Here is a 15,741-nt window from a genome sequence, read left to right as displayed (position 1 = left end):
GTCACAATTAGAAATCCCTAAAGGCATTAATTACAATTAAGAATCCAAAATTATTAAAATTTTAATAATAAACTATAATCCTTGTTTAAAATTAAAAACATGCATGAGTTTATAAAATTTCTCTCCATTTAAAAAATGAAAAAAAATAATACTATTAAAATTACTATTATAAAATGTAAATATTGTTAGGCTCAATTGAAAAACCAATAACCAGTTGGGAATGAATTGTGCTGTAGAATAAAACTAAAAATCACTTGAAAATTTTCAACAACATTTGTGAATACATAATAATTATTTAAAAATTTACTAAAATTACTTTTGAAGATAAACTCAATTACTTGTGAATTTTTATACCTGTTAATATATATGGGTAGATTATTTGAAATATAAAAAAATAATATGGTTGAAATTACTATCATGGAATAAGAACATTGCTAATTTCAGTTGGAGAATCAATGAACAATAGTTGAAAATATATCGTTTCTCACTATGAAACTATAATTCACTTTTCAAAATTTCTAAGAACATTTGTGAATATATAATAGTTCTTTTAAAAATTTACTAAAATTACTTCTGCAATATGAAACCAATTATTTGTGAATTTTTATGCTTGTTAATATTTAGGTAGATTCCTTGAAAAAAAAAAAAAATGGACAATGCTATGGGATGAGAATAATGCTAATTTTGATTAGAAAACCAATGAGCAATAGCTAAGAGTTGATTGTTTCCTAATATAAAATTAAAATTTAATTTTAAAACTTTATAGGGACACTTTTAAATATATAATAGTCATTTAGAAATACAGTAAAATCACTTTTAAGGGACATCTTAGACTATTTGCTTTTTTAAAATTTCAACCAAAGACTATGATCTGTTAATGAGATTTTAAAAATTTAGAGTCCCTAATTGTAATTAATAGCCTTAGGGGGCTCATAACTGTCATTTTCCCTTTAAAAAATAAAATACTAGCATTTAATAACTTTTCTAATATTTAATAAGAGTAAAATGATAAAAATAAACACAATAATAATTTAGTTTCTTATAAATAAGACCAAAAAATTATTTTTTTTATTCATAAGTAAGACTATAAATTTTAAAAAGCATTCATCACATTTCTCCAGCTTGTCCCTAATTTTCACTAAACAAATTTGATTCATTAATTACAAGGATGCCACTTTTTTATCCTTAACCATCTTTTTTAAACTATATGAATGTGTTATTTTCCCTTATATTCTTACAAGGTACTCTTGAAAAATATTCAATGATTTAAAATACGAGACCTTATGACAAAAGTAAGATTTTTCAATAATTATTTTTAAATATTGTGCCTTCCATGCATTCTCCATCTTTAATATTTTTATAAATGGAATATTAAATTAAATATATTTTTAAAATTTTATATTTTTATTTAAAAAAATTATAAAATTATTTAATTATGCCTGACAGAAAATATATTTAATTTTTTATAAATATATCTAATTAAGTTATTGGTATGCATGAATTTATTTAAAAATGTCTTAATGAAAGGATAATACATAATATTATACACTTCGTCTACTAAAAAAGTAAGATATTTTTAACTGAATTTTATTCTAATAAAATAATTAATCGATCTTCAAACTAATATTGTATTTCTATGATTTACTGCTTTTAATAGAGTGTTTTACTTGAAAAGTAAATATAAAGTGATTTATTTATTAAGAGTATTTTTAAAAAATAATATATTTATTACATTTTAAAATATTAAAAATGTCTTACTTTAACATTCAACCCTCAAGATGCCTTATACTCCCTCTGCTCTAAAGTATAAGCAGCTTTTAGAAAAAATTTGCACATTAATGAAGTCCTAATTCTCATAAAACATTATATTATTTTTTACCCCTAATCCCAATTATTAATGTACTTTATGATGAGTGAGAGATACATTTATATAAGTATCTAAATTAATAAATATATTTGGTAAAATAAAAAAATATTTTTAAAACATATTAAATTGTTTATATTTTAAACTAAAATTAATTAATGTATCCTTGAGAGGAAGCACTGAAAGAAGGGAGTACAACATGAGAAAATAATTTAAAGGAGAGTGAGTGAATGAAGGGTGAGTCCGTGAGATTTTAAATTTCTAAAAAGGGGAATACAATTAATACTAACATGCACCTACGAAGAGGGGACTCTCATTTTTTCTCTCTACTTCCCTTATCTTCACCTTCATTAATTCTATCACCCTTCTCTCCACTTTTCATTTTTTTTACCACTAATTTATGCTTTCCCAATACAAAATATAAACCATTTTTAATTTAATTTAATTTTTTAAAAATTAGGTAACTATTCTTTATATTTTCTCTCATTTAATATGATATTTCATTTAAAAATAAATATAAAATTATTTATCTATTTAGAACAATTTTAAAATATATATTAATTATATCTTAAAAAAATTAAAGAATTTTATATTTTTTAAAGGATGAATGCATGAATTTGTGCGTGTTCATGCTATATAATTGATTGATGAAGATATTTTAAAAAGAAAAAAATTTGCAAACATGTTGAGCGGGATACTTAACACACCCGAGTTACGAGGGAGTTATAGGGAGCAGGTTTTAGTGCCTCCGTTTTGACTTTATACTCAAACGTTTGTTGTTATTACAATTAGCATCGTTATCAGACAGGGAACCGCTGTGTGCACTAAATTTCTAACCTGAGCCCATTTATAACCTTAGGTTCCTGCTTGTACTGCACCTCTGCTACAGTACGTGGCAAACAACACTTAACTTATATGCTCACCCACAGATTTCAGTGTTTGTCTTCAATTCAATCAACTATCAACTAGTTTATAATAAAAGTTGTCTAATTAGACCGTGCCTGCTTTAATTTGTGTTGTTCCTGCTCTCAAACTGAGCCCTAAATTAGGTTTCCATTTCACATTATCACTGGAAAGACAAATATTTATAGCTTTCCCTTTACTGGAATACTGCATTTGTAGGGGTTAAGGAAGTGCTTTTTGATATTTTAGATGTGAAGAGCGGTCCGGTCCGGTCCGGTTCGGTGCAGGGTTGTGATCACATGTCTGGTAGCTAAATTAATTTGTTATGAGGAGAACTGAATTAACGAGAGATTTGCCCATTTCGGCTAAAAGCTGGCCTAACCCTAGTATGCAGGACACTAACATGTTCCGCGAGGAGAACTATTTAATTATTTTACACCTTTCCTAGACACTGAAAGTAAAAACAATCGTTTTTTGGAATTCTGTGGGACTGCCCTGAAATTATGGGGTCTTGCACTTCGTGTTGGTATTGAAAGTTGAAACCGCGTGAAAGGAATAACGAATTGCTGCTACATTCACATTATTTGACATTTCAAGGAAATATTTGCAACTATAATGGTAATAACAAACCCCTTGTTTCATGAATCAAGACATTAGGTAGAAGAAAGCAACCCAAAAACTGGCCCTTTCCCCCACTCAATTGAGGAATGAGGAATCACGTTCCATGCCTGTTTCCCCGACCTTCATGAAATGTTCAACTTCAGTTTTGGAGCCTCCTTTAAGGGCTCCCTTCCGGTTTTGACCCTTTTATTTCAAACATGAACAAACTACAACCACTTGGTCTTTCTTGCCCTTGTTCTACTTAAATAGACTTGACATGCCTGGAGCTTCTGTTACACCTTGGTTTAGATGAACTATACATCCACAATCTTTATCTGTTGAACTCTAAATCCTTCATGCCTTGCGGGCATGGAGTACGGGGTAGACTCGATAAATAAATAGTGTGCTTATGTTGGACAAAAGCTGAACATTAGATATATGATGAGACTTTTCGTTTTCTTTTCTTTTTCTTTTTGATTATGGAAGAGACTTTTCTAATTAATTACGCATGATATTACGGAATTTACAAGAGAGTAAAATTTTTGTGAGGCGAAGAAGGGCAGACAAACTTGGGACCTGGTTTTTACAGAAATTGAGTGTGATTCTTATGAGGAGAAAGAGGCATCAAAATTCAAATGGCATTGCCACAAACGTTGAGGGGGGCTCACATGGTGTTTTGGTACATTGAGGAGGAAAGGAAAGAACTATTCAGTGAGGCCTCAACCACAAGAGTACAGCTGAAACGGCATCCACACATGCCCTCTGCTCCATCTCTTTTTTAAAAGACCTGGATTTTAGCTTGTTACGGGAAATTAATAATTGAATTTTGATTACGACCACACTCCACTTCAATGAAAAGTTTATTTTTTTTTTAATATTTATCTACTCAATGAATACTCTTCATTATTTCTTTCCTGCTTTTCGAACAGCCATATGGCGAAGAAGCAAAGTCAGCAGATTTTGCGCAGAAGAGATGAATATCAGAAAGCGCCCCTATTGAATCACGAGGAAACCCTGTCTTTGCCATTTTCTTTTTACCTTCGTGTGTAGAAAGATACCAAAAGAGAAATGAGTCGGTCGGTGTCTTGAGATTTGCAAAGTTCTATGAGGTGGGGGATCGTATGGCTGCCTTACCCAGTTTTTTGGGTTTAAACCTTTTTCGTTCTTTTTCTAGGGACAAACTCGATGACCCATATGCCATGTCATGTGCCCCATCTTTGGCTCCACCCGCCAATGAGCTTGTACCATGCCAACTGTATCTGTAAGCTTAATACGCCGAGTACCATCAATAGGTCCAGTGATGGGGAGGGTATCCGATTCCATTAGCCAGAGTAAAAACATACCTGTCTCCATTTTCATTCATTGGCTTCAGTCCTTGCATTATTAAATTTTCTTCCGCATAAAGATTACTTCAATAATTCAGCATCTTTTCTAAACGATGTTTCTTCCCATCACAACTTCCTCAATCACCTTTTAGAGCTGAAAAATACATCTAGGGCCTGCATCATTGACCTAATACCAGTGCAGAACTCATTCCTCTTACATTTTTCCTCTCTTTTTCCACTCCCTGCCAAACACCACCACCTAGTGTTAATAGGGTCATAATAGTAAAGCCTCACGTCAGCATCATCTAATTTGGGTTATTTAGGGTGAAGTAGAGGTAGGGTTCGAATTAGAAACATCCAAGAATGATAGGATTTCCATTCAAACTCGTGCACGGAAAATATGCAGTTGCTTCACAGTTTAGACTGCTCAATAGTAACACTATTCGTCATGCAACAAGAGTTCTAAACACTCAGGTTAGCCAATATTAGTTAGGTATCGTGTATGTATGGGTGACCAATCTGAAAGAAGAATGTTTTGTAACTAACCCCAGTAACAAATGAAACTGCGAGAGCCATTATAGGAAATGCTCTGAAAAATTTTGCTGTTTTTGGGGTTTTTTTTTTGGGGGGGGGGGGAATCCTCTAAATTGTCCTAACAGCAATGCTACCTTGTATTGAAAGATGAGCCCCTCGTGAGCAGAAACAAGAAAAAGAGAGGGGCAAACACAAAAGAAAACATTTAAAATCTTGTCTCTCTCTTTATAAATCACATTCGTCAGAATAAACCAAGCATTCCAGCCAAGATGGCTGAGTACATTTTTAACCCAAAAAAGTATAAATAGGATAAAGGAAAAGCATATTGAACACTATCGCAGATTTATCTGTTCAAGTTTTTATGGTTTTCAACGAGGTTTATCAGGAAGGAATCCGTACACCCAAGATACACAGAAGGTTTCAGATATCAAACAAGGTGGCCTTTTCCCTTTATCTATTGCAAACACTTGACAGGTAATCTTCCGTCAAATATCACTTGGACAAAAACTAAGAAAACATATATCACCTGTACCATATAGAAAGAACCAAAATATAGTTCACTGCCAGGAAAAACCTCGTGGTGATTGTTCCTTTCAACAGATTAGATAAGAACTACAGAACAAAGATTATTAACTGAAATTTACAGAAAAAGAAAAACAACGCATATATAAAATCAGTGACATAATATCACCTGACTGCAGGAGTTTGATGGCAATATCATGCGATTTGACTTAGCATCAGGAGGAACAATTTCATTAGTTACCATTATTTATCTTGATCTCTATAAGTTCCTCAATGGATTGACGGCATATAGGGCATTTATTCGATTGAAGCCTCAAAGCTTTGGCACACTCACTGCACATACACTGGAAAATACAACAGATTCAACGTGAGAATAATGGGAGCCGCAAATGAACTCAATGTTAAGTACAAAACAATAAAATCTCCCCAGCATTTTGGTGTAAAATGACAGCACCTCTAAGGATCTCAATCAAGCAATTCATGCATTTCCCTAGTGACAAAGAAACAAAGGTACTAGATATCTTCTTCACAATACAAATTAAAGCTAACGCATGGTGTATAATATTCTGTTATATTGTTTTACATGGTACTTACATGTAAGATATTCAATAAGCGGAGAACTTAAGAACCATATTCTACTAAAAGGTGGCAAGAGAAGAGAAAGGAAAGCCCAAGTAAATTAACATAAGGAAAAGCAGGCAATCGATTCACATATAAGAAGCAACTTTGACTAACCAGTTAATGGTGCTGTTAAATGCTCAATTGGAAATACCCCTTTCAGATAACAATGATGATAGATATAATCCACAGAATTATGAGTAGAAGTCAAAGGCCATCATCTTATATTAAAACAAACAAGATAGTCAAATGCCAAAAAGCTAGATCCCCTAGCACCTAGAAGCAAGAGGCGCTAGAAGAGTGCTGGACTGAGTATAGCTAAGTCATAAAATATAAGGCCCTAGAGAATGAATAAATAAAACTATTCTGACAACACCTGACAAATGAATGAACAATTCCAAAATAATAAACATAAAAAACATCGAAACTGCACTACTAAAGTTGTGAAGCCATATGCCAAATTGTAAAGTTCACTTTACAACCAAAAAAGACAATGCAGGCAGGATGGCAGCCATGCATTAACCCAAAAAAAAAAAAAAAGATAAAGTGAACTAAAGTCCACAAATTTATGAATAATTAAAGCCCTAGAGTCCATTAATTGAGTCATCTGAACTATCATATTCAGATCCACAGTGGCAAAGGTTCTGGCTATTTTTTTTGCTTTTTTGTTAGTATAAAATCTTACCATATGACGACAAGGTAAGACAGCAGTGTCCTTTGGTTCAGTCATGCATATCACACACTCCTCCTTCTCAGGATCATTGTCATTGAAATCTGCTGCAGATGAGCTTCCAATTCCATAGATCTCTCTTAATTCATAACGGGCACCATCAATCCACAAAATCTGCCTAATTACTTTTACCTGGAAACAATCACTACCATTGCTTTTCTCTATAACAGCTTGAGTAATCTGCTTGTTAGGTGATATATCAGCCATAAAATCTCCTAAGTTTTCATCTGCTGGAGGAGTTCTCGAATATGTTTCAGCACATACCACAAGGGGAAAGACATCCTCTTGTGAGGGTTTTGAGAGAACATCCAACTCAAAGAAACCTAAGTCAATGCCAGTTCCTGAAGGCTGACAAAACTTTTGTCCAGCTCCTTTCTGAAAAGGGATTCTGACCGGCTCAATTTCAGGAATCGTTGGACTGAACTTGCATGTTTCTACTTCCTTGGCAAAGTAGATTATAGAAATGCTGCCAATTGGAAATACAACGAATAATGATGTCAGATGTAAGAAAACTCAAGCTTCAAATATTATTTTTATAGCAATGAATCCACATAATAAATGAATCAAACTAAATCAAATCTATACCAATAAATGATGGCTTGTGTTTGAATTTAGTGGAATAGGTTAGTACATGTAAACTTGATTGTCATGCTCAAAATGAAATTACTCATCATGAGACCATGCTAAACAAAGATTTAGGAGCGTAAATAACTGTGAGCCAATGCAATGGCATTGTTGCTAGTATATATAAGTTGCTTGCCAACATCCCAACTTTGGACTTCAGCAATGAAGAGAAAACAATTTTTTGCCTTCTACCTTTCTAAAAATATGATTATTAATTAAATGCAACCACTATAGTTGTAGCCTGCAATGCTAATGAAAAGTAGTCATAGGAGAGTATGGCGTCAGTCAGTGACATCATTCTCACAGGTGAGGAAATAGTAATTAAATATGCATATATTTAATAATGCTGAATCATAAATGTTTGCTACAGCTGAGGCAGCTTATGCAAGAAGCAAGCTGTCCAACTAACAGCCTATAACTTTCATACATATCTGGAAATCAGATATGGTACATTGCAGAGAAAAAGGAACAGTTTTACATACCATTTTCATGTGCTCACAAAATCAGATTATGATAGGGCAGGCCTCTTTATATGTGAGTAACATAATGAGGCTAAACAAGTTATTGCTCCACAAGACTGAACTAAGAAACTAGACCCAGGCAAGCAACAGCAAACCAGAATTTTATTGGCCGCGGTTACATAATGCATGCCAAAAATGGCAAAATTTAAAGGAATTCCTCAAAAATGCTTAATATTAACAAATAATCAACAGCCCAAGTAAATGTTAGCACAGAAAGCAAAGGTGAACAAATGCAAGTGCACAATGTTAATAGATTATGGAACAAGTTAGTCCAAGCTGTGAACTTTGACTCATGCTAGTCAAATATAAACTTGTCTCTACCAAGTTCATACCAATATTATTCCATAATTACCTGCCCCCACCTGGGCTCCCAAAATATACAAAACTAGTCTCAATTATGGCATCATAAATGTAATTTGCATTTCGAATGCCAGTTTCATGCTATTTGTAACAAAATAACCACTAAGACTTTCTCAAACAAAATGAGAAAGATGTCCTCTATATCATGACTCTTGCAGAAACTGCATCCCATCTAGACTCCCTTCAAGTAATATTTTATGTATATTTGCACCACTTTGGCCATAATAATATATGGTGGAAAGAGGAGAAAAAGTAACATGAAGTATGAACATCAAGAGTAAAATGACTGGGAGTTCAAACAATCCAGCAATCGCTGTTTGCTATAATTGAAATATACTCTGACAAATAGCCTACAGTAGTATGAACGTTTATTCAATTTCTTCTCTCCTAGTTACTGGCCCTTTCTCAGTGTGCCTCTTTCATCATTGAGAAATGAGAATGACTTGATTCTTTATGCAAATTAAATATCTACCAAACTATATGTTGCAATTCCACAAGCAAGAATTTGTACTCCATAACAGTTACAATATACTGCGTAAGGAAACTTGAAATTTTCTATACATTGGTTTCGTATATTTCCTTTCCTTTACACAAATATACAAATATAAACATAATATACGTGTTGAACCAAAAAAAACACATAAGAATACTATTACTATAAAGAAAGAAGAGCCCTCAAAAATAGGCGTTGTTTGTTGATAAATTTAGACCGCCCCTGAAGTTAAGAAAATGTATTTGCATGCAGAAACATGAGTTTTAATATATATTCTGCTAAAAATTTCGTCCCAACCTTCTCCCATTTGAGTGGAACGAGAAGCCGTCGACATTTCAATCATCACCAAATGCAAAATTCATATAAATCGCCTCATACCCAACTATTCTCATCTATGACTCTAAAAGAAGCAGTACTAAATTGGCAGTCAAGCGAATTTAGCTCTTCAGAAATGAAAGGGGAGAAAGTGGGGGATTTCATACCTTCCATCATATAAGGCATCGAAAACAAAAGAAACCAGGTGCTGGTCAGGGTTGTGCTCATCCAACTCAAGCCGCAAGGTATCTTTATGCACATTGACATCATTTTTGACCTTCTTAGCGGTTTGGTGATCGACATAGGGAGGTGGGGGATTGGCGGGAGCAAGAGGAGGACGAATCGGAGGCCACCCACCAGTACCCTGATTTACATAATAAGGTTGGTATTGAAAACGACCCGTCACAGAATTGCCATAGTTGGGGCAATAGTTATGGCCATTTGAGTAACTGAATGAATGGGTGTGAGGATGAGACGGCGGAGGTGGCGGCGGAGGCAGAGGAGGAGTATTGACGTAAGAATTGGTCAGATAATAGCCTTGCGGTTGAGGTGGCAGGGGAGGAGGGGCAGGAAGATGGGATTCTGCAGAATAATAATAAGGAGGTGGTAGATGAGGGGGAGGGGGTGGGGGAAAATAGTTGTTTCTTCTTCTGCTACTCCACAAATTTCCCATTTCAGTTGCAGGATCGACAGAGAGACAGAGTGAAAATCAGAGAACAGGAAAGTTCAAAGCTTCCGGGGACTGCGAAGAGTATGGTTGACGGAAGATGAGAGAAAAGCAATTTTTGGTGAAGTGCAGTTGAAGGAATTAATCCATAAATGGCCGGGGACAATTTTTTTCTCCTCTGGTCCGAAATTTTAATGTCAACTTTTTAATTTTTAATTTTTAATTTTTAATTTAATTGTTCAAACAGATTTAACTTTATAAAAATCTAAATTTTTATGAGAGAATTGAAGTTACAAATGGAAACACTGTTGTTGTTGTTTTTTTTTTTTTTTCAATTAATCTTACGGAATTTCCCGTGATCTGTTGGTGCCTTGGTGGCATTAAACCAATGACTCGAATTTGGATGATCCTCTTGAAGTCTTTATCGTGGGCCGTGGGGTTTCTGGGCTGACCGGGAACCCAAAAGTCATATCATGAGACTTTTCATCCATCATAATACGCGTCTCCTCTTCTCGATGAAAACTCAACTTTTCAAAATAGTACTTTTTTCCCCCTTCATTACAAAAGACTTTTAACCATTTCACTTAATCTTAAACAAAACTATGTACTTTTATTTTTAAGTAAAAATATAATTATATTAAATATTTTTATATTAATTAAGAAATGATAAAATTTTAAAAATAATTTAATTATTACAACAAGTTTTACATTTTAGACAAAAAAAATTAAAAAATGTCTTCTTAATAAGATCCGGCAGAGTAAATAACAATTATTTTCTCTATTTTTTTCCCCTCCTCCAAGATAATTCTGTTTTGCTTTCTGCACTCCCAAGACCTAGATTTTCACGGAAGACCAACTGGCTGTAATCCCCCCCCACCCTTTTTCTTGTTTCATTTATTAAAATTCTTCCTCTTTCCTTCCTTCTAATCATAGTGTGAGAAATATTTGAATGTCATTATTTTATATAACTTTTGATTTATATATTTTTAGCTATATTTTTATTTTATTGTTTTAAATCTCATAAGTTTTATTTTTTGTAACATTAATTCTTATATTTTTAAAATATGAAAGGATTTGTAACTAGTATATGTATGAACTCTGTACTTCTCGTATTCACTCGTTAAAATTATAATAAATTATATAAAAAAATGAATAAAAGACAAAAAATAAGATATTAAATTAAAATCTTTAAACATGCAATGGATGAAGATTTTAGAAAGAAGTAAATACATAACCAGAGCAGACAAATTAATAATCAATTTATTTATGCAATTTTAATTCATTATAATTTTATCAACTCATCAAAAAAAATAAATAAAATTATATATGCATAAACAGATTTAACTTCACTGGTGATGATCAAGATTAATATTACAAATATATAGTAAAACTTAAAAAATAACAAAATAAAAGTATGAGTAGAGGTACAAATTTACTCTTGAATTTTTTCTTCAAGGGTGCTTGATATTTTAAACTTTTTTAGGAGTAATGTTGTCCCAAAACTCTTAAAAATAGTACAATGTTGCTCTACCATTACAGTTGACTGTTTTGTTTAATTGGACTTGCCACATGATAGTCACGTGGCATTTTTTAAAAATTTAAAAATGATAAAAGTATAAATTTATCTTGAAACTTTTCTCAAAGAGTGCTTAGTATCCTGAACTTTTGTTTTTAAAGCAATATTGCCCTCTTATAAGAGTTGATCGCTTTGTTTGATTTCACTTGCCATGTGTCATTTTTTTAAAAACTAAAAAAAATAAAACAATACTTTGTCCTCATTTGCTTCTTTTTTTTTTCATCTACAATATTAAAAATGTAAAATAACTCAAAATACTAAGATGAAAAATTAAACTCAAATTTTTAACATCGAAAAACAATAAAAAAAAATCAAAGATAGGAGGTAGAGAAAAAGAAAATAAAAAACACAATTCAAGAACCTAACAATTTAAAAATAGCTCAAAATATTCAAAAAATGAGAACAAAAAATTAACAACTTAGATTGTCCAACGCCAAATAGAAAGAAGTAATAATTCAGTGGGTGACGATTATGAGGCATCTCATTTAGCTCTTATCTTTCAAATGTCGATGGTGGAGGAAGGAGGAATGAAAAATGTTGATGGTGGAGGAGGGAGGAATGAAAACAAAAAGAATGGCTGACTATGAAGGAGGGAGAGTGATATACAACTGAGACACAGAAGGGAGGGGATGACATTTTTAAAATTTTTTTTAAATGTCACATGAGTACCACTTGGTAAGTGAAGTTAAACAAAATGATCAACTTCGACAGCAGAGTAATATTGCACTGTTTTGAAAAGTTTCAAAGCAACATTACTAAAAAAAAAAGTTGGGGATACTAAAAGCTCCTGTAGAAAAAGTTTCAGAATAAATTTATATCTTTATCATTTTTTATTTTTTAAAAACGCCACATAACAAGTTTATTTAAATAAAATGATCAATTCTGATAATAAAGTAATATTATATATTTATATTATTTTTAAAAGTTTTGAAACAATATTACCCCTAACAAAAGTTTTAGATATTAGGTGTTTGTAAAAAAAAAATTTAAAAGTAAATTTACACTTTTACTCTAAAAGCATTAGACTTATTTCAAAACACGTCAAAAATATAGATGTAAAAGTTGTATTTTCCCAACTTGCACGGACTAAATTGTCCCTCAATGTTTAAATTAAAAACCTTGGTGGCTCGATCTCTCTGCTATGTGCAGCGTACGTCCAGTCCATTCAGACATTTGAAACGACAGCACTCGATTCATTCCTCCTACTCCGATTTCTTGAAACGGTGAAGGCTTGTGCTCGCAGATTTCGCCTCACTCTACACTTCGGTCTCTATTTTTTCTTGAGGTTCTCAGTGTTCGTCCAAACTTCTAAAGCAAGAACCCCCAATTTCTCCAGCTTCAGATTTTCGGAAAGGTAAAGTCTTGCGCTTATATGCATGTAAGGGAAATTGTTTCCGGTTAGAGGCAGAGCAAATCCATACATGTTGATCAAGTTTCCGGAAATCGTTAGGCTGCAATTTCCACCGAAGCTGCTCTTATCCTGGCGCAAACATGTCCGTTGAATGGATCCGACAATGCGCACGCAGCCAGGTTCTTAGAAGACAGCATCTATATACTAATACCATGCACACTCTCATCGAAAGTGCATCATTCCGTTTGCTAGGATTCCTCGGATAAGGTTCGATACCAGCAGATGTCGATGCTTCCAATAGAAGCTAATGTCTATGCCCAAGTAATTGACATTTACGCTCGTGATCGAGCTCTGCACTCAGGCAAGAAACTTCATGCACACCTAGTCATCAACGGTTTCGCTCGTTCTACAGTCATTGCATCAAAGCTCATAGCGTTGTACACCGAGTGCGGGACACCGTCCCTTGCACGCAAGTTGTTCGAAAAAATTCCGGCAACCAACGTTCGACGTTGGATCGCTCTTATTGGAACCTTTGCTCGCTGTGGCTTCCATAAGGAGGCCCTGAGCGTGTTCTCTGAAATGCAAACGGAAGGGCTGAAACCCAACGTATTCGTGATACCTAGCGTTCTCAAAGCTTGCGGGCACCTGTGTGATCTCAAGACCGGAGAGAAAATACATGGCGTGATTTTGAAATGTTCGTTCGAGCTCGATGCTTTCGTAAGTACTGCTTTGATTGATATGTATTCAAAATGCGCCAGAGTTGAAGAAGCGCGGAAAATGTTCGACGGGATGTTAGAGAAAGATTTAGTGGCTCTGAATGCTACTGTATCTGGCTACGCACAACAAGGGCTTGCGAAGGAAGCACTGATTTTGGTGGAAAGCATGAGAATGTTGGGTATGAAGCCAAATGTGATAACTTGGAATACATTGATCGCTGGATTTGCAAAAGAAGGCGACCAAGCAAAGGTGTCGGGGCTTTTCAGAATGATGACCGCTAATGGTTTTGAGCCTGATGTGATAACATGGACCTCTTTAATATCTGGCTTTGTGCAGAATTTTCGACATGAGGAGGCGTTTCATACGTTTAAACAGATGGTGGACCTTGGACTCTGCCCAACTTCGGCTACTATTAGCATTCTTCTACCTGCATGTGCTACTGCGGCGAAAGTGAGACGTGGAAAGGAGCTTCACAGCTACGCGCTTGTGATTGGTGTAGGAGAAGATATATATGTAAGGAGTGCACTTGTTGATATGTATGCAAAATGTGGGTTCATATATGAGGCAAAGACCATATTTCATCATATGCATGTGAAGAACACGGTTACGTTGAACTCAATGATTTTTGGTTATGCAAATCATGGGTACTGTGATAAGGCCATCGAGTTGTTCAGAGAAGCAGAAGGCGGAGGCAAGCTTGATCATCTAACTTTCACATCAGCTCTGACTGCGTGCTGCCACGCGGGAGATATTGAACTCGGGCAGAGTTTGTTCAAGACCATGCAAGAAAAATACAAGATTGATCCACGGCTTGAGCATTATGCATGCATGGTAGATCTTCTAGGTCGAGCAGGACAACTTGATGAAGCGTATGCTATGATCAAGACAATGCCCACTGAACCTGATTTATTTGTGTGGGGTGCCCTACTGGCAGCTTGTAGGAATCATGGACACGAGAATCTGGCAGAAGTGGCAGCCAAGCATTTGCTGGAATTAGAGCCTGAGAGTGCTGGGAATCGTCTTCTATTATCAAGCTTATACGCTGATGCTGGTGAATGGGGAAAGGTTGAGAGGGTGAAGAAAATGTTGAGGAGAAGGAAATCGATAAAATTCACGGGCTGCAGTTGGATAAATAGTGTGTAAACAATCATAGATGAGTTATACAACCAAAAAACAAAACAAAACAATGATGATTAGGGTTTATTTCCTTGAAGACAAAACCAAGAAAGGATTCGTGAAAAGCAGAGAGTATTTGATTCCGTTGTGTGTCAAGCCATCAGCAACTGATTCGCCTCACGAGATACATGTTGTGGTTGTATCTTCCATCGACGCTGAAGCAACTGTATAATATACATCTGAATTGAAGAACCCTTCGTAGTTGACAGCACCTCAATCGTGGCCTTAATATCTTCCAACAATTGTCCACAATCAGATTCAACGTGAGCCCTCATAAGAGAGACCATTCCTCAGCTTCGTAAGCATTACTGCGGGTATTAAACGCAATGAAGTCGATGCTTAAGCTCATCACTGCAGCGTCTGGACTCTGGACACTCCGGTTTTCGGAAATCAGTGTTGAAGCTAATTCAAAAATGTTGGATTGGTCCCAATCATTTTTTTGGCTCAGTGGGCTTGCGGCCTATAGGCCTAGCCCCATTGGCTGCTTCTCCTGATTTTGATAAACTATCAATGTCGCCATGATAATTACACAATAAAATGTATTACTTCTATTATGTTCTCTCCATCGGTATGTTATTCGACATCAGTGTCAACCTATTTCCCTCTCATCATTTCTCCTCTTAGCCTCCGTGATCCTTGTTACGAGGATAAACAAACATGGAATTATCATCATCACTGCCACCACCAACAATTCATGAATATACACGCCCAAACAAGGGAGAATCAAATATCTGCAAATAAATCTTAATTTCCAATTCCTTTTTTTTAATTTATTTCCGTTCAATCTGGGGAGGGTGGGGTCAATGGATTGCCTTGACTGTTGGGGCCCAAAAAAACCAGTGAAA

At 34.6% G+C, this 15,741-nt stretch overlaps 2 protein-coding genes across 5 annotated transcripts; one reads left to right on the top strand and one right to left on the bottom strand.

Annotated features, from left to right (window-relative positions):
• Nucleotides 1-4,020: 4,020 nt before the first annotated feature.
• Nucleotides 4,021-10,241, bottom strand: LOC129308639 (probable E3 ubiquitin-protein ligase LUL4). Of its 4 annotated transcripts, XR_008592652.1 has the most exons (5): nt 9,577-10,241; nt 7,052-7,562; nt 5,918-6,092; nt 4,711-4,934; nt 4,021-4,626 (listed from the first exon to the last, which is right to left on the bottom strand). XR_008592652.1 is itself a non-coding variant. In XM_054949905.1 (3 exons), the coding sequence occupies exons 1-3, from the start codon at nt 10,080-10,082 to the stop codon at nt 5,982-5,984; spliced, it is 1,128 nt and encodes a 375-aa protein (XP_054805880.1). In that variant the 5' UTR covers nt 10,083-10,241; the 3' UTR covers nt 5,431-5,981. The 4 variants fall into 4 exon arrangements, 1 of the variants encoding a protein (XP_054805880.1); XR_008592651.1 differs by having other exon boundaries at nt 4,021-4,934; XR_008592650.1 differs by lacking the exons at nt 4,021-4,626; nt 4,711-4,934 and adding an exon at nt 5,431-5,752.
• Nucleotides 10,242-12,767: 2,526 nt separating this feature from the next.
• LOC129308638 (pentatricopeptide repeat-containing protein At5g59600) lies at nt 12,768-15,504 on the top strand. Its single transcript, XM_054949903.1, has one exon. The coding sequence runs from the start codon at nt 13,286-13,288 to the stop codon at nt 14,861-14,863; it is 1,578 nt and encodes a 525-aa protein (XP_054805878.1). The 5' UTR covers nt 12,768-13,285; the 3' UTR covers nt 14,864-15,504.
• The last annotated feature ends 237 nt before the right edge of the window (nt 15,505-15,741 follow it).

This window comes from Prosopis cineraria, unplaced genomic scaffold (genome assembly GCF_029017545.1).
Source record: "Prosopis cineraria cultivar Desert tree isolate PC_DT_omini unplaced genomic scaffold, ASM2901754v1 PC4, whole genome shotgun sequence".
In the NCBI taxonomy this organism is placed as follows: Eukaryota; Viridiplantae; Streptophyta; class Magnoliopsida; order Fabales; family Fabaceae; genus Prosopis; species Prosopis cineraria.
Note: the sequence above shows the minus strand (reverse complement) of the source record. Positions and strands in the feature narration are given on the sequence as shown.

Coding starts and splice junctions, on each gene's coding strand:
- LOC129308638 (XM_054949903.1), top strand. CDS start 13,286: ATGTCGATGCTTCCAATAGAAGCTAATGTCTATGCCCAAGTAATTGAC.
- LOC129308639 (XM_054949905.1), bottom strand. CDS start 10,082: ATGGGAAATTTGTGGAGTAGCAGAAGAAGAAACAACTATTTTCCCCCA. Junction 7,563..9,576: donor GATGCCTTATATGATGGAAG/GTATGAAATCCC, acceptor TCCAATTGGCAG/CATTTCTATAATCTACTTTG. Junction 6,093..7,051: donor TCTTACCTTGTCGTCATATG/GTAAGATTTTAT, acceptor TGTATTTTCCAG/TGTATGTGCAGTGAGTGTGC.